Source organism: Suncus etruscus, chromosome 8 (assembly GCF_024139225.1).
Source record: "Suncus etruscus isolate mSunEtr1 chromosome 8, mSunEtr1.pri.cur, whole genome shotgun sequence".
NCBI classification, from domain to species: domain Eukaryota; kingdom Metazoa; phylum Chordata; class Mammalia; order Eulipotyphla; family Soricidae; genus Suncus; species Suncus etruscus.
Genome location: NC_064855.1, coordinates 78261474 through 78281466, shown reverse-complemented (window position 1 = coordinate 78281466; position 19993 = coordinate 78261474). Strand labels below are relative to the sequence as shown.

Sequence of the window (19993 nt, the reverse complement as noted above, 5' to 3'; positions counted from 1 at the left end):
ATTCTTCTTTGATCCTCATATAATTATCCTCAAATAATAATCTTCCATATGTTCTCCTGAGACTTGAAGTGTATTAAATAATATTTTAATAGATATATGCATATTGATATATACAGCTATTTATTTTGTAGCAATCTTTTTCATATTTTTACTTATTCTTTTTTGTGGGTTTTTTTTGGTATTTTTACTTTTACATTTTATAAATGTATGTAATGTACAAATGTCTTTATATTTTCTCTGTTTTGTCTTTGCCTTTTTATATTTATACATATATTTTTATTTGATTTTTCTTTTTGCAAGTACTTAGATTTAAAAAGAGTCCACTTGATAAAGCCCCAAAACTGCTTCCACTTAGATGTTGCATTCAGTTTCACTTTTCAGCATCTTTTGTAGGACCTCTCAAATAATTTTTTTTGTTTTGTTTTGTTTTGTTTTTGGGTCACACCCGGCAGTGCTCAGGGGTTGCTCCTGGCTCTACCTTCAGAAGTCGCTCCTGGCAGGCTCAGGGGACCACATAGGATGCCTTTCCTCCATGCTATCTCTCTGGCCTCTCTCAAATAATTTCTAATTGACCATTTCTTCTTGACTTTCACAAGTAAGGTCTTTCACTGGTTACTAAAGTTTTTTTAGTTCATTTGCTGTCCTATTTCACACATGACCATGCAAAATAATAGGTTTTGTGGTGATACTAATTACACTCCTCTTTGTCTTTGAATTCTGAATACATTAACAGATAAAGAACGTGGTGTCATCTTCACTGCTGGAAAAGCTAGAGCTAAATGTAGATAGAAATGGGACTTGAAGGTGAAATACACCTGCCACTTTCTCCTGAATTGCATTTACCAAACTGCCAGGGTACAGGAAACAGATCACTGTGGGACAAGTCCTGTGTGCTCAGTGTCCTTCTTTCTCTACTTCTATCAATTTGATAAATCTTTTGGAACATTTAAATACTGGGAAGGGGGAGCAATGAAGTAATCCCTATGAGTAGGAAGATAGTGGAGCCCATTTTAGAAAAGAGGGAAGGAGCATGGTAGCAACACCTGTTACTAAATTTCTTCAATTTTCTTTCCTATAACCTGTTTTGGACTTTTATAAAGACATCACATATAAAACCTTGACATAAAAGACTTATGAAAGTTGGGAACTAATAATATGTAGAGATTTCTTTTCCTCTTTATAGGGAATAATTTGTGAGCTGGGTGAAAGTAGTAAAGGATTTCCTGGGTGATCTTTGTTTTTGGATTCTTTGTAGCTTTTTTTCCTTTCTTTGTCTTGTTAATGCCAGGAAGGCAGGAAATGCCGCCAGGTCTGTTCCCTTGCTGTGTATAGTTTAATACTGTAGTCACTTAGGGCTATTTAAATCTAATTAATTAAAATTAATGAAAACTAGCAACTTTTCAAGTGCTTAAGAGGCAGAAGTGGCTTTGGCTACCATAATAGAAATCTAGATTATTTCTAGATAAAATAATTCTATCAGAGTGCTGCTTACCTGTCTTTCGATCTGTGGGTTTTCTCTTTTGACATAGGCATTTCTTTATTATATTTTCACAGTTGTATGCAGGACAGTAAGACTAAGTAAAGGAAATATGCTAGGAGACTTAAAGATTTTTGAGTTTAGAGGTTGGCCTCACCTGATGCTAAGAAGCTACTACTCCTAGCTCAGAGTTTAGGTGTAACCCCTGACAGTGCTCTGAGTACCATATACTGTGCTGGGGATTGAACTAGGGTCAGCCACAGGCCATGAACATACCTTTCATCCTGTATTCTCCAGTTCTGGTATGCATTAAACTGTTTATTGTAAATTGAATTACTCTGAATTACAAAGTAACAGAGTTATTCATGATTGAGTTAGGCACAGTTTTCTAACACCAATTCTTTTACCATTGATCACCGTCTCTTCACCAATATCACTAGTTCCCTCCATCTCCCAACCCCCTCCAATCTCTTTTTAGGCACTGAGTTTACAATACTATACTGATAGGATATCATTCTTGTTACTTTGCCTCCTTTCAGCACCTTGACCTGGTCCAGAGTGGCCACTTTCTTCTATAGTGGTTCTTTTCCTTCTACCATACTGCACCACCTAGGTGGCAAGCTTCCTACTAAGAACCAGTTCTGCTTTTAATTTTTATTAAGTGGAAGCAAAGATGGACAAGTGGGACAGTATTAAACTAGGATGCTTTTGTACCTCAAAGGAAATGAGGACCAGAATACAACAAACTATAGACTGGGAGAAATTATTTATCCACCATTCATCTGACAAATGGGTAATATTCAAGATATCTAAAGCTCCGATAACTTTGAAAAAATCCAATCCCATCAAAAAGTGGGAAGAATAGATGAACAGAAACTTGCTTGATGAAAATACAAATGACCAAAAGCATCTGGAAAGAAAATACTCTGTATTATTATGTATCAGTTAAATGCAAATTAGGGTATGAGGTAGGGCGAGGGATACTGGGGGCAGTGGTGATGACTGGAAATATGCAATGTTGAAGGTTGTTGTATATTATATGACTGTAGCTCAATCATGAACAACTTTATGTGTGAAAAAAAGTATTATGAGCAACCTGAACCATAGTGTTTAAATTAAAAAAAAAAACAGCAATGAGATATCATCTCACACTAGAGATATTAGCAATCATCTAAAATGAACAACAGGGAACTAATGTCCCCCATTAGCCCAATTAGAAGTCATTTTGCAGTATAGAATCAGGAGTTACTACCCCTGAGCAGCATCTCTGGGTTTGGCCTTAAAAAAACCCCAGAAAACAAACAGCAGCCAGTATTGGTGTGGTTGATGAAGAAAAAGGGACTCTCTTTTTCACTGCTCCTGGAAATGTCAACTAATCAGCTTATTGATTTTTTTGTTTGTTTTTGGAGTCACACCCTATGCTCAGAGATTACTCCTGGCTCTGCACTCAGAAATTACTCCTAATATGTCTTAGGGAACCAAATGGAATGCTGGGGATTGAACCTGAGTTGACTGCATGCAAGGCAAGTCTCCTCCCTGCTGTTCTATTGCTTGGTCCCTGGTCAGCTTTTTTTGAGAACATTATATTCAGTCTTCAAAAACCCAGGAATTTGGCTTCCTTATGATGCCACAGTTCTATGCATATGAGAAAACACTCCAAGATCCCCAAAGCACAATGCAGAAACCACATCTGTACTCCTATGCTCATGGAAGCATTATTCACAGTTGGAAACAGAGAGAGAGACAGACAGACAGACAGAGACAGAGACAGAGAGAGACAGAGAGACACGGAGAGAGAGACACACAGAGAGAGACAGAGAGAGAGACAGAGAGAGAGAGAGGAGAGATGCTGAAAGCGGCTTCTATTTTACAGCGCCAGTGTGATTTCCGTGAATCCACTTCAGGGAGAGCGGGTTGCTTCAACCAGGTGTACAGAGAAATATGAAATATGAAATAAATGAAACCACACACAGAATGTGGGGTCAACACGTTTCTGGCAGGAGTGCGACAAGTTTAATTTTTGAGCAGGGGTATTTATAGGGGTAAAATTAGCCACAGGTGAAGAATAATTGTAATCACAAAGCCTAGTACAACAATAACAATACCTAAACTATGGGTGTGACTATAAAAATTCTAAGTTACAAGAGAGAAGGTCACAGCTCAAGTTAACTCTTAGCAAGCTTGCTTTAAATGTAAAATCAGGATTAGGAGAAAATAGGAAATATCTAGAAACTTTGTCTTTCTAGGCTGGGCTCTATGAAGGGAGGTACCAAATCCCCAGGAATGAGCTTCCCTATTTCTAAAGGAGGGTCAAAAGTCAAAATCTGTATTCTGGTTACACCCTTGATTACCAGAAACTGCAGCTGCAAAGGATATATTTGAAAAGGAGAGAAAAATTGTCTTTGCTTTTAGGGCTGACTATATCCAGAAAAAGGGGTTCTCAAATAAACTTTGGTGCTGGAATTTCTGAGCCAAATTATTTGATAGAGGCTATTATTTTGCCTGATATATACGAAGGAGAGATAGTCAAATACTGGCTGAAAATGTAATGTCAGGCGTCTCTTTGGAAATTCCTCAACCATCCACTCAGGGGAAAAAGGCATCCACAGCAGGCTTTTTGAGGAATCCCATGGGGGTTAAATTAGTTCTACCCACCAGGAAAATCTGAGTATACATCTGGTGGGCTGAGCCCCCCTAAAAGCTTAGGCATGCCCTGGCAGAGAGAGAGAAAGAGAATGATCTCAGATGTAGGTGATGTACCCACTGTACTATTGCTTTTTTTCACTTTCCCTTTTATAAAGTGTTTTGTTTTTTTTTTCTTTCAGGTTATTTTCTGAAAATGTAATGTAGGTTGTTGCTACTGTTCTTTTTCTCCTTAGTTGGATAATGCCATATGTCTTAGAATGTGCTTTATATTTGTGTTTAAGTCTTACGACACTTAATCATGCTTATTAAAGCAACATTAGTTTAAAAATGTCCTCTAATTTTAAATTGCTTTGCTGTCATTTTGAAAGTACTTTAACAGAATCAAATATTAATGAAGAAATGCCCTAGAAGAAAATACTTTTAATGTTTTCAGATGAGTACTAAGTTGGTATTTTTAAAGGGCAAACCATTTTCTTCCACTGTATTCTCAATCTTTCCAAGCTTTTGTGTCATTTTTCAGAGAGTCTTTAAAAGTTTGGATATTCCTCACTCGTGGGAGTCTTTCTTTTTATATACTATTATTTTCACTATAACTTGATATTGATTTATAGATGTATGAAAATCTATTGTAAAAACTTGATTTTAAAGTTAACTTTACCTATATCTTAAAAGCTTTGACTTTGATTGTAAAGTTAACAGTAAAAATAGAGTACATTGGAAACTGTACTATCTATAAATGAAAGACCTTAGTACATATACCTTAAAGGTGCTAGAATAGGTTGAATGCTTGCCTTGCATGCAGCTCACCTAGGTTTGATCCCTGTCATTGGTAGTTCCCTGAGAAGAGTCAGAAATTAACTCTGAACACAACAGTTATGGAGCCAGGAAGGCTAAACCAAAACTACCAACTTTATTGTTTTATTTTTATTTTTTCAAATATTATTGTTTAAGCACCACGATTACAAACATGTTTGTAGTTGGGTTTTAGTTATAATAAAAGAACACCCCCTCCCTTCACCAGTGCAACATTCCCACCAACAATTCCCAAACTACCAGCTTTAAAGCAAAGGGAAGTATAAGATAAAAATATGCTTTAATTTAACTTAGATCAAATGTTTATCATTGAAAATTGATGGGTGTCTCTCCCATTCTGTCCACCTTTTAGGCTCTTTCTTTACAGCAACTAGTAATTCGTTTCATGGTCTAAATATACACTTTATTGTTTTCGTTTTGATTTCTCTACATACCATTTGAATTAAATCATTATATGTCTTCATTGGCTTACTTCATTGAGGGCACAATAACCTCTAGTATGAAGATTGTGTCAAATGGGAGGATTTCATTTTTAAAGCTGACTAGTATTTTCCGTGATCTATCCATGTTTGCTTATTCCTTTGTTATGGGTTGCTCTTGCAATGGCTTTTTTTTGGTGGGGGGGGGGCACACCCGGCTGCACCAAGGGGTTACTCCTGGCTCTATGCTCAAAAATTTCTCCTGGCAGGCACGGGGGATCATATATGTTATGTCAGGATTCGAACCACCATTGGTCCTGGGTCGGCTGGGTTAGCCGATTGCAAGGCAGACGCCCTACGGCTGTTCTCTCTCTCCGGTCCTTGCAATGACTTTTTGTTTGATTTGGTTTACTTTCCCTAGATCATTTATGACTTTGAATATGTTATCGCTAAAAATTACCTAGAATTAGACTGCCTAGAGATTCTATGATATCTTTATTTGGGAGTTGGAATGAATGACCTGTTTCAGGTGCATATTTTCTTTAAATGGTATTTCTTGGAGAACATACTTCTTTGGTTAAAATGGGAAGTTTGGTAGATTTTCCAGTGAGGATGTTATTTAGTTCCTAATTTTCTGTCTGGTGGTATAATTTAGTATAATTTTTGTGGAAGGGCCATTGAATGGAATGTAGGTATATGTTTGTTTTGCCCTTCCAGGCATGTTAATTGCTTTGTACTCCCCCACCTAACTGTTCATTTGAAGTATTTAGTCACCTTGCTAAAGCTAGGTGAAAATGAAAGCTTAAAATGAGCTATAATTATATTCAGCATTGGTGATATATTACTCTGACAGGGGAATGTAAATTGGATCTGGATAATATACAGTATTAACGTTGACCTTCTAAGTTTAAGGTATGAAATTTGTTACTTTGTCACATGTGACCAGTGATGTATTTTTTCCCCCTTTCAAGAAGCTTCTTATATTGATTTTTAGCAAAATAACTTTGTGTTTGTCTTGGCCTTTTAGAATGTTTTGTGGAGTGATGAAAGTACTTTACTTATTCTAACAAATCTAAGTTTAATGATATATAAAAATAAATTAATATTGAAAAGCAGAACATAGGAAAATGTACAACATTTTTCTTAGAAAGGCACTTAAAACTTCTGTGGTGGAAGTTTTTCTTTTTTCAAGGTGAAAAATACAAACTCGTTTTCTTGTGCGAGCCCCATTGTTGTTGCGTGTGTTGGTGGTCCCACACACCTACTGTGGTGCTGCACTTCTTCAGCTGCAGTGTTTGCTCATATGCTTCTTGCCTAATCCTTCGGTTATTTGAAGGTTTTTGAATCACACGTGATTTTTATTTTCTCTTAAACATTTGCACTAAAGATGTAAACATTCATTTTTGTTCTTTAAACATTTGACATGAGCCCAATATTTTTCTTGTATGAGACACAAAGCATGGTTGTATAAATCACACCCATAATACTTTATCTTTCTCTTATTGGTAAAGCTTTGGAATGTAGATAAATGCTGTTAGCATGTCATCTGAGTGTAGAATTCACGTCTTATTTTAGTGACATCTCTTAATAATTAAAATGGGTTTCATCTACTCACAGCACTAAAAAGTCTTTATAAGTGTTTTTAAGTTACTGTCTTGTTTTAATAAAAATCACACCTATTCCTAATGATACATAGTTGTGTAATTTTTATTGGATAATTTCATTAATATGCACAACTAAAAATCAAATTGGAAGCAAACTCGACTGCTCCTTCTTGGAGTCAAGAGCATGTTTGATATGTGAGAGGAATAACTCACTCAAATTTAAGTCATAGGTGTTAGCCAGTATTTCACACATGTAATGAAAAATATTAGGTACTTTGGTAAGGTGATTAGGTAGGTGATGATTAAAAATGTATTTGTAGAGCATCCTGAAAATGCACACATTTTTTAAAATGTGAATGAAATGCATGGGTTTTCTGAAAGTAAACACAATATTTTTCCTCTGCTTTTAAAATCTAAGGTAACTTTACATCTTTCTGTGTCAAAATCAAAGACATAGTTATCTGGACTCATGATTTTTCTCTATCCCCTGACCAGGTTCTTTTAGCCATTTGACTTGCTTCTTTAGCATTCATACTTACGACTGTAGTATTAACTACCCACAGTTAGTCTATTTACCACTTCTAGATCCTCTTTCAGGTTTCCCCACCATCTTTATTATCTTCCCCCATGTTTATTGCCTTTTTTCTTACCACCACTTTTGTTGTTGTAGGTTCCTTCACCTCTTCAGTTACTTATGCACTGATCTTGAATCTAGATATATATATATATATATATATATATTTATATACAAATATATATATCTGAATTTTTATAATTATACTGATAATACTTTTTCTGCCTTATCTTTTGTATCTTGGTGGGAACTTCTGGCATAGACTTATCAGTGGATGTTGCATACTTGTGATGTTAAAAAGATGAAATCAGTATTCTTTTCCTTGTGTTTTGTGCAAATGAAAAGCTATGCTACTATAAATATACAACATACACATAAGATAACAGGTTTGAGTGGGAACTTCTCAGAAACCTAGTATGGTAGCAACTATAGTTACACAATGAAGGAAGGTGGAGGACAGGAGGCCACTGAGAGTAGATAAATAGGAACAGAGTATTGGTTTCTTCTCAGGCTGAGAGTCTCTTTTTTCACTTTGGGAGCTGGTTGGCAGCTGGCTAAAGTGGGGATAATGATCTGCTTCATGAGGAGCCAAGAACTGAGGGTAAAATGGTTAAATGTGGGGTAATAGTAGGTGGGGGTGAGGGAATAAAGGACTAAAAATGAGATTGTAGTGTGGTGAGCAAAGGAGGGAAGGAAAGTATACAATATAGACATTTTGTTTATTCCAAACAGATTAAGCTCTATGATACCCTATTTAACTATCTATAATTTACATGTGGGGACAATGGCCTCTTCATGGTTTTAGAAAGGACACTGTTGGGAAGGAAAGTTACCTGCGACTTCCTGAAGCCAGCCCCTCTAGAGTAGGTTGGGGGTTGGGGAAACCCTGGGGTCCACTTTAAACTCCTCCCTGGCACCCACCTCGCTGGCCCCCTGGTCATGCATTCAGGGATAGCCCTGGAGTCAGCGAGAAAGGAGATGGAAAACTGTTGTGGGTGGCCCGAACTTCATAGCCCTCCTCCCCCCCTCCCCCCAGCTTGGTAAAAAGACCTTTGGCATGGAGGCCTGCCATTCCCCATGCTGGCAAAAGCTTTCAGACAGAAATAATTCTTCATAAATTCTTCATGAAAATAATTCTTCATGAAGGGGAAGTGGAGACATGTTCTGATGTGTAAAGATCAAGAAAATTCGCAGTCAGTGAACTTAACCTAAAATTTTGTGGCTTAGTGACCTTTAAGGAAGTGATAAAAAGTATATATCTTAGTATAATAGGGAGAATATAAAGTAAATTTACATAATAAGTAAAATCATGGACATAAACAATAGGTATCACCAAAGAATTTTTTGAATTGGTAAATTGGGGTAGCAAAAATTGTAATATGAGCAGTTGTTTTCAAAATATAAATAGAGCAAGTCTTAAAAACCTTTGCACTGTAAAGGAGGTAAAAACATAAAGGTGGGAGGGACTGGTTTGCTAGTAGTAACAGGGTGTCTTCATCAAAGAAACTTCTCAGAGATTTGAAGGCAGAATGTCTTGCATCAATGCAGTATGTAGGGCTGATTTCTTTTATGGTCTCTTTCCTTGGCTTTAGATGGATGATCGACTTTGCTTTGGTGTTCTCTCACTTGGCCTTTTCTTTCTGGGCATATGTCCCGATGTGTCTGTTTTTTACAAGGTTAAGAGTCACACTGGATTGGGCTCTATCTGTGGTATGTAGACTGATCTTTATTGCATTTTCTGACTCACATCATGAGTATTGTTGGAAACTCTTTCTCCCCACCCCAATACTGCTGGGGAGGCTCAATCATTTGTTTTAAGAAGGGAAATTATTCAGCAAGATTATAGGATTCAAAATAACTGCAGAATTATTCATATTATTGATTATATCAAAAACTTAAATACTAAGAGTGCTAGTTTGTTGTAATATATATATTTTTATTGTTGTAATATTTTTATGGGGAAAAATCCTTTTTACTTTATGTACTAGCAATGAACTCTTTGAAAATACCATTTACTATTGTGCCCAAAGCAAAACCTAAAAGAAAACAATCAATGGCTGAGTTGAATAGATCACATTTTATTTTTATGCTGAAATTTATAGAATCATAATGAAATAAAAGGAAGTTTAAATATACGGGGACATCCCATATTCATGAACGAGATTCTGGTATTTGAACTTGATTGTTGTTGGCAGAATCAGGTTCTTTGTATTTGTGTCCTAGACAGCCCTGCTGTCTTGCTTACTCTCAATTTAGGGCTATCTCTTTTTTTTTTTTAGAGTGTACCCCTAACTTCTGAGGTTATGTTCTTCCACCTTTTGGCCTGTAAATGCAGGCTGATACCTTGTACTTTGAATATCTCTCTTCCAGTTTTGCAGTTTTCTGCAGTTTTTAACAATTTTTAAATTAATTTTTAATTAATTTAATTAATTTTAATCTATATATTTAATTAGACCCATCTAGGAACCTCTGAAATACTCTCAGTAGCAACCTTAATTCCAACTGCAACTTTAATTTCCTTCTTAATTCCCTCTTTGGTATATATGGGAATATATTCATAGGTTATCTATAGGATGTAGATTTTTTTGGGGAGGGCTGATGTGCTTATCATTCAGGTTTGTTACCTACAAATTCTTTAAATTTCCCATGGCCCCTGGCATTTTTATATAGTTTGTTCACAGTCCAGCACACTCCAACTTGCTTCATTGCATCTTTGATACAGATACTCTTCATAACAGCACAGACCATATTTTTCACATTTAGTATGCATTACTTTCCTGCTTAGGAAATCATCTCTTTTGTGGTAGGTGTCTTTGAAGATTCAGTTCAGACATTAGCTGCTTTGTTTTGAAGAGGTAGATCCTTAGCAATATGGCTGACTATTGCACTTACTTTACTGCATTATGTTAATGATTTTTCTCAGTATTTGAATCAGTCACTAATTTGTGATTTCTTTCAGGGCATAAGACTTTTTGGTTTTTATTTAATTACTATTTCTCATTCTTAGTCATAATATTAACCATACAGTGAGCACACACACACACCCCTCAGTCTCTGGTGCCCAAGTATTTAAAGAAACATAAGAAATGGTCCTTATTCTCCAGGTGTATATGACATATGACTGCCCTTGCAATTTAGTAAGTTTATACCAGCTCAGACAATCCACAGTGCATTTGTGTTTCTTTTCCTTAGAACATATATGGGAAAAGAGGTGATGACTTAGGCTATGGGAAACAAACATTATAATGTTCTATTTCTCTGACCAGGAAGTAATCTGATTATTAGCTCTGCTGCTCAATGCAGTGAAAGTATTTGCTTCATGAAATCTACAGTCCAGGTCAAGCCACTTTACAGACTTTTGAGTCATCCTGTGTCTCTGGAAGTAGTAACTATATTTCAAAACTTTAGTTGCTGTGTAAAGATGGATGGAACAATTAATCCTTATAACCTGCTTTGTTTTCTAACCCTACTCCCTTTGTTCCCTTTTACCTATTAACCGCCTTTCTCCTACACACTTCCTACTAGGAAATGCTAAATGCTAATATACTTAGATTTTTAGTGAAGCAATTAAGAGAAGAGTTTGATATTTCCTCTGCTAGAATTGTAAGAGGTAGATTTTATGTTAAATTAGTACTTAGCATATTACCTTTTTGCCGTTTTAAAGCAATTTTTCCCAATATAAATGTCATACTAATCTATGTGTCATTTCTATTCATGAAGAAGAAACATTTGCACAGTGCTTATTCATCCATGAATGCAATTTATAGTTAAACCACATAATGCCTGATTGTGCGATGCTGACAGGCACAGAATAAATAGTACAGATTTTGTTTCTTGAAGATTGATCATTTATAGATTAGTTGATAATATTTTTCCCCTAGGTTGCTTCCTACACTGATGATAAGGAATTTTTTACTTTTGTAGAAAGCTATGGATTTCAATAAACTTCTGTCAGGAATGCACACCTATCTACTCAATATCACTTTTTCTTTTGAACATCTTTTCCTGAAGCGCTAGGAAGTTATATTTGATTCCAATCTTACAAAAAATATTGTAGAAAGATAAAGTGGGATGAAAGTATGAGAGATGGGCTTATGAGTGACAATTGGCTAATTCAAAAACATGTTGAAATTGTGCCCACAATTGCAAATGTTGAATAGAACAGGGATTATATTTATGCATGTTTGATTTGTGTTTTAGCATTTCTTTTTAGCAAGGACTTTCATTAGCTTTCTTTTTTTTTTCTTTTTCTTTTTTTCTTTTTTTTTTTTTTTTTTTGGTTTTTGGGCCACACCCAGCATTGCTCAGAGGTTATTCCTGGCTGTCTGCTCAGAAATAGCTCCTGGCAGGCACGGGGGACCATATGGGACACTGGGATTCGAACCAACCACCTTTGGTCCTGGATGGCTGCTTGCAAGGCAAACGCCGCTGTGCTATCTCTCCGGGCCCTAGCTTTCTTTTTTATATTTATATATTCTATGGTTTCATTATAAGTCATCACTTTCTTTTCCCTGTCTAATTTGATTTTGATATGTTTTATGAAATGTGAAGTTAACTCTTTTTTTAATTTTTATTTTGACCAAAGTGTATTACAAATCTTTCACAGTAATTTTTTAGGTACATAGTGGCATTGTATAAGGAGCATTCCCACCACCAATGTTGTCTTTCCTCCACCCCTGTTTGCAGCATGCATCCTAGGAGACTATTGCCAGCTTCTCTGATTTTATTGTTGAGAAAATAATTTTCGCTACCAGTTTTGAATGTAGTATAGGACTGGAATGTTATAAGGTGCATGCCTAGCATGCAGATGAATGCTGATCCACCAACTGATTTCTTTAAGTATCACTCACTGAGAAGAGTCGTGGAGTCGCCTGTACTGTGCTGGGATGTCCTAGTTCTGCCACTACAGAACCTGGACCCCAAGCACTGATTTATTGCCTTCACTATCTCTCTTCTATTAAAGAGAAAAAAAATAGTATAATTTGGCACTATTCTTCTTTATATTTCATTTCAGTGAATTTACGAACTATTTCATGCTAAACAACATATTAGTGGATATGTTTTACTTTAATGATTTGTATTCTATAGTGGAAAAATTATCTAGTGGGTCTAAGAATGTATTTGAGAACTTCTATGGGTTCTATATTTAGTTTCAGTTGTCATTTTAAAGGTGATACATTTTACTAATAGCTATTCTTTATTAGGGCCCGGAGAGATAGCACAGCAGCGTTTGCTTGCAAGCAGCCAATCCAGGACCAAAGGTGGTTGGTTCGAATCCCGGTGTCTCATATGGTCCCCTGTGCCTGCCAGGAGCTATTTCTGAGCAGACAGCCAGGAGTAACCCCTGAGCAACGCCGGGTATGGCCCAAAAACCAAACCAAACAAAACAAAACAAAAAAAACTATTCTTTATTTGAGATCAGATGACTTTGAACTAGTTGTACTGCTGTGCTTCCTAAATTTTTTAGTTTATGCAAACTTATTAAGTGTCATGATGTTTTAATTGAAAGTCACAAAATAAAAAAAAAGTTTTTTTTTTTTTTTTTTTTTTTAGCATTAGGGAGTTTTAAGAATAGTAATTTTGGGCCCGGAGAGATAGCACAGCGGCGTTTGCCTTGCAAGCAGCAGACCCAGGACCAAAGGTGATTGGTTCGAATCCTAGTGTCCCATATGGTCCCCCGTGCCTGCCAGGAGCTATTTCTGAGCAGACAGCCAGGACTAACCCCTGAGCACTACTGGGTGTGGCCCAAAAACCAAAAACCAAAAACCAAAAACCAAAAAAAAAAGAATAGTAATTTTGTTTTCAAAATGTTTAAGTTTGATTGTAGTCTATAATACTAAACTATCTTAGCTATATGAAATATTATTGAATATAGAGATTGGTGATTATTTCAGATGAAAAAGTCCCACTGTGGGGTACTAAGCACTCAGGAGATTGTTAAGTGATCTTTATACATTTCAATGTTAGTTCAAGTAAAATTCTCTGTGTTTGATTTTTAACTTTACTGCTGAATGTTAAATAAGAATTAATATAGAATAAGATGTCAATAAAGTAAACAGGGCACTTATAGCTGTTTTTTATGAAATATGAGAACAAAACTTGGAAAGCCTATAGGTAATCAATTTGTCTATTGCTGATAGTGGAGAGTACACTCTTTAAGTAGCACTCTAATTTGAAGATACAACTCCTATTTAACTTTGATTTTCTCACCTTAACTATGATAGGATCTTTGATTTTATTCTTTCCAGGGAAGGCTTTTTTTGTTTGTTTTGTTTAATTACATTTTTAGTTATTTCTGCTTTCATTGGACAGAGAAGATACAGTTGAGTGCAATGAATAAAATAGACTGACACTATTCTTTTTAAAAGGCAACTTTTGTAGTTGGAAGTTTTGAATACCTAATTGAATTGAATTATTTGAATTGAATATTTATAGATTATCAGTCTGTCTCATGGCATCGTACACATAAGCTCATTTTTATTATTTGTAATGCTGAATTATTTTAACATTCCGTTTTTATTTTATTTTATTTTATTTAAAAAAATTTTTTTTGGTTTTTGGGGCACACCCAGCCACGTTCAGGGGCTACTCCTGGCTCTACACTCAGAAATCACCCACAGCAGGCTTGAGGGACCGTATGGGATGACGGGATTCGAAGCACTGTCCTTCTGCATGCAAGGCAAACACCTTATCTCCATGCTATCTCTCCAGCCCCAACATTCCGTTTTTAAAGACTACACACATAAACCACACATATATTATACGTGTAAACATATGTAAAAAGAAACACATAAATTTGCTTAATACTTTAAGGCTTGATTATGGATCATAAGTGATCTGGTGTTTGATATTCTCAACTGTGATAGAATTATCATGAATATAAAATATTTTAGAGCTTGTTATATTCTAAGATAGAATGCTAACTTTATGCATAATTTCTCTTTCAGTTGGGTTGAAAGCTTTGGACATGAGGGACTTGGATTATTATTGGACATTTTGGAAAGACTGATTAATGGCAAAATGCAAGTATTTCTAATTGTTATTTCAACTAAGCTAAATTTTCATGTCAACATATAATTCTAACATATATCTTATGCTAATGCAGACAAGACAATATCGTAAAGAAGAATCAGCACAAAGTCATACAGTGTCTGAAGGCTTTGATGAACACACAGGTAAGCACATAGGTAGATGCATTTACTGTATTCTTTCTTCTCCAATTCAGAGCATTGATAAGAATTACTGTGTAATGCAGAATTTGTATTAGAGTAATATATTATCTTTTCAGTACACAATGGGAATGTTTAATTGATTTTTAGTCTCTAATGAGAGTAAATTTGTGAATGAATGGATCTGCTAGTGCTTAACTTTTCCTGTGTGGACTGTTTCTCTCTCCTTCATTTTCAGAAGTATAGCATGATTTAGCTTTGAAGTCATGTGTGACTGTGATGTTGTCTGTAAAATATTTATTAACAAAGAATCAAGTTGGAAACACTTCATTCTTATAGTTGAATTCTGTAATGAAATGAATGAAAACAGAACCAGTCCAGATATGGAATGTCAATACTTAATAGAAGAAGTATTGCTATTAAATTGCAATCTGGCCAGTCTCTAGAATTTGCATATTAAATGAGGAAACATTAGAAGAGAGAATGCTGGAGTTAGATTTAGCATACTGTGAACTTGAGAAATTAGATCTATTCTTTTCTGTTCTATCTTTAGCTCAAATATGTTAGGTATTTACCTCACTAATAATAATCATTTTAGTTTTTATTGGAGAGCAGGGGAGAAAATTTTATCTATGGTGGTATAATTTGTATTTTTAAAAAGCTATCTTTAATTCTAAATTTTATTTGTTTCTTTTTTTTTAATTTTTATTTTTTGGCCACACACTGCTGTGTTCAGGGCTTAACTACTGACTTTGCATTCAGGGTTCATACCTGGTATGATTTGGGGAACTATATGGGATGCTGGGGATAAACTGGTCTGCTGCATGCATGGCAAGTACCTTACTAGTTCTATTTTTGCTTTAGCACCATGCCTTATTATTTTAAAATGAATCTTTAGAATATTAAAACTTGAGTTCTGTGGCATTACAACTACTATATACATGTATGTTTACTAAATATAGCAAGTCATTGTATTTTCTAATTTTTGTCTTACTGAATTATACTTTTTCAACATATTCTATTGCTAAGTTTTCTATTTTTGACCAGTGACATATTTTTTCCCAATCAGATGGTCTTTTTTAAAAGGAAAATAATGTGGAATCTATAGGTTCTTTGCACACTGAATATAATACTCTATGAATTACCTTTTAGATGTAGGAAGTAACCTTTTGTAGAATCTGATGAATAAATGATGAAGGGGATCAGGAATTGATGTTGGGAACAAATCATGCGATACTGGCTGTGTAATACCACTGCAGGAGTCTTCGTACATAGAGAGAATATTGCAAATGGATGCTTCACTGGTGCTGGCAAGGCTGAGAGTAGAGAACATTTTTTTTTAAACCCAAAAAGGCATTTTACTTATCATTTGAATTTGAGAGATGTATTATAGTAATGTGCAGTGGCATAAAGATGATCATGTTCCCACTTGGTCTGAGACTAAATTGGACTTTATTTGACAAATTTGAACTGAATAAACTTTTAATCTAAAATTATATATTCTCATAAAAGCAAATTGCCTTACAGTTTTTATTTGTGGAGTTGGAGTAAATTATCATTTGCATTTATTATTACTACTTTTATTAATAAAAAAAGTTAGCTTGCTGATACTTGGATTTAGTATTCTAATGCCTGAACTCTATACTCTAAAAATACTTGAATTGTTTTTGTAAAGTGTATTTTTTTGACCTCTTCAAACCATATGCTAATTTTTTCTGTACTTTATTGTACATGCTTTTAAGGAGTTTATTGAATGATACAAATGCAGACTTTAAGGAGAAAGAATGTTGTGTTTTATTTATGATTAACAATCATTCAATTGATAAAATCAATTTGTATATTTTATAATGCTAAATTGGACTAGTTTTTTTTTTTTTTTTTTTTTTTTGGTTTTTGGTTTTTGGTTTTTGGGCCACACCTGGTAACGCTCAGGGGTTACTCCTGGCTATGCGCTCAGAAGTCGCTCCTGGCTTGGGGGACCATATGGGACACCAGGGGATCGAACCGCGGTCCGTCCTAGGCTAGCGCTGGCAAGGCAGACACCTTACCTTTAGCGCCACCACCCGGCCCCGAAATTGGACTAGTTTTATTTAAAAAATAATTTTAATGAAACTATATTGCATCATAACATAACATACTTATTCTACTCAGATTCACCAAAAAAGGCCCACTTCTGTTTTTTTTCTTCTTTTCTACTAGTTTCTTTCTAGTCTTTTAGTTCCAAGTTTACAAAAGCTTTTTTTTTTTTCCAGGAGAAGAAAATCCTGTGTGCTCATTAGGAAGAAGTCAAAATTAGGACAAAATGCTAGTATATTCACATCGCAATTAAAAAGGGGAAAAGGGGGCTACATTTTGACCAGTTAATATTTTGCGGAGACTGAGATCCCCCCCCATGCTAAACTGGTCTTCAGGGCCAGGTTTGGCAACTGGGCTCTGTGGGGAGGGGGGAGGAGGGAAACTCCAACCCCATGCTTTTTCAAACTGGAAAGGAAGGCTGCAGCTGGACCCAGAAAATCCCACATGCCAGGATTACTGCTCCTCTTCTACTGGCATGGCTGGGAATCTGGACAGACAGCTGGCCAAAGGCCCCAGGACTGACCAGTTAGTCCTGGAGACTGAGAGCCCCCCATGCCACGCTGGCTTTCAAGGCCAGGTCTGGCATCTGAGCTCTGGGGGGAGGGGGAAGAGGCAAACTTCTCCCCTATGCTTTTTCATACTGGAGAGGGAGGCTGTAGCTGGACCCAGAAAATCCCACATGCCAGGATTACTGTTCCTCTCCTACAGGTATGGCTGGGAAACTGGGCAGACAGCTGGCCAATGGCCTCCTGGGCTGACCAACTAGTCCAGTAGATTGAGATCCTCCATGCCAAACTGGTCTTCAGGGCCAGGTTTGGCAACTGGACTCTGGGGAGAGGGGGGAAGAGGGAAACTCCTCCCGTATTCATACTGAACCCCCTACAGTGGTGTCTTTACTTACTAATACTCATTTTTATAACCAAATAAGCAAGTGCACCCGCACGACAAATACACTTTTTGAGCATTATCTAAAAATGTTCTTCATTCTAGACGGTTCCTAGGAATGGAAATGGAATACCAAAGATTTAGATGATAATACTCAAATAGATCTTTAAATGGACGTGACTTTCCGTACTGACTCCAAGCCGAAATCACAAACAATTCATATATATGTATTGTATATAGCCCCTGTCATGTATTGCCTCTCCCCTATCCCTGTGTCTCCTCTATCACCTCATTTTTCAATCGTGATCTGTTATATTCCCCTAATTTAACCCTCTTTACCCTCAGTTCCTAACTCAGTAGGCACCAAGATTGACCTCCTGCCCCAACAGGCTATCTTCCAGCTCCTCAGTGAAAGACACCCTCTGGGTCTCCATTCTCTTGCCTCTGCAAAGAACTACAACCAGCACGCTTGCTGACTCATGCTTGATGGCCCCTCTCACCACACCAAATTGTGGACTGTTGCACGATACAGGAATTGGCCTCTGCAAAGCTCCCAGCTCAAAAACACTATATGGTCTCGTAATGCAGCAAAACATCTCTCAAACTCAATTCCAAGGCCTGTGAATCAAAAAGTACCTTGGCTTTTACTCCCCACAAGAATATATTAAAAGACTTAATTGGGAGTCTTATATTGCCTATGGAAGCTCAATACCTGTATAACAACACATCTTAAGATGTGCATTCCTAAATATACAGTAGCCTCCTCCACCACTTGTTTTATTCGAATACCTTTTCTTTTTAACTCAGTTTTATTTATTTGTTCTATTTTAATATATACATTTTTTTCTCTATCCTTACCATTTTTGGTGCTGCTTGGTACAAAGAGCCTTGACTGGGATAAAAGCTCAGAACAAAACCAGACAACAAAGACTGTGTGTGAGCCTGTCATCCTTACCCAGAATAGCACCAACAACACAGTATGATGCCATACGTTTTTGTATGGGCACAATAAAAAAAAAAAAGGGAAACCATAGAAACAGAAACAATATCTTATCTTCTAGGGATAAGAACTCACTTTTTATAGCAGAAGGGTGCCTCCCATCCTGAACATGTGTCACGTGGATAGAACCAGTCCCCAGGAGATTGGACAGTGTTAGTCCAAAACGAAAACCCAGATCCCCGGCATAGAAATGATACAGCTCCGGGCAATACCACCAGGAACTAAGCTCCATTGGGAGATTTGGAACACTACTCTGACACCAACTTGTGCTAGTTTTGATATGACAACAAGGAAAGGAAAACTTGACCTAAGACCAGGCTGTCCTATCACATCACCTAACACTAAATGGCAATCAGAATAGCTATCGTCCTTTGAACTGTGAAAAATAAGAGCACCAACAACAGAAAACTGACTTTGACAACTGTGACTGAAAAGAGCCTACCTTGGGACCAATAAGGAAAACCCTACCCTAGGCTGTAGTCCAGGACACATAAACAACAACAACAACAACAACAAGATGTCTTATTGCAGAGGTCCAACTTGGACAACAGAGACTGAGCAGAATCTTTGGATCCATAATATCCTAGGCTTCGGCTTAGGGACTGACCGAAAACAGGGAGCAAGTGTTACAGAAAACTGAACACCACAACAATGATGGATAGGAACCTCTAGAACCTAGAGACTCTATCCTAGACCCTGACCTATAACCTGCGCAAATACCAAGATTGCTAGCTACAGTGGCTTGATTTTCTTACACACAACCGAGAGGAAACTTTCCTAGCATCACAAAAAAGCCTTTGGGATGGGGTAATGAGTATATATGGAACCAGGGGTTGATCCCATGATGGTATGCTTCAAGGATGGAGAAACCCTGAATCTCTTAGGCCACGGGAATTCCCGTTGTTCCCCAATGCTTACTGTGCCTGTGCAAAAAAAAAAAAAGTGGGGGGAACGCCAAACCCTACCACTCCAGCACCCATACTTTTTCTTGTTTTGTTTTGATTTGTTAGTTTTTGACTTTATTTTCCTTCTCTTTTTTCTTCCACTGTTCTCTTTTTTTTTTTTTTTTCATGCTTGTGGTTATTATTTAGAGATTTATTTTTTGCCGGGTCCATTTTTTTTTCTTTTTTCTTCCATTTTTCTTTATTTTTTTTCTCTCTCTCTTCTTTCTTTTTTCGGTAGTTGTCACCAAATTTTTTTCTCCCCTTTTTCTTATCCTTTTTATCTCGAATGATGGTGGAATGGATGCTCAATCTACAACAAGCTGTAAAGTGGAGACCAGTTGCACTAGCATACTGGGGGGTTAGTGGAGGGAGATATGGGATGCATA

At 36.4% G+C, this 19993-nt stretch overlaps 1 protein-coding gene across 1 annotated transcript in view; it reads left to right on the top strand.

Annotated features, from left to right (window-relative positions):
• The window catches only part of DIAPH3 (diaphanous related formin 3), a 552109-nt gene that overhangs the window by 136243 nt on the left and 395873 nt on the right, over nt 1–19993 (top strand). Inside the window, 2 exon segments of the mRNA XM_049778724.1 lie at nt 14481–14555; nt 14639–14708. Coding sequence (XP_049634681.1) covers nt 14481–14555; nt 14639–14708 — 145 coding nt within the window.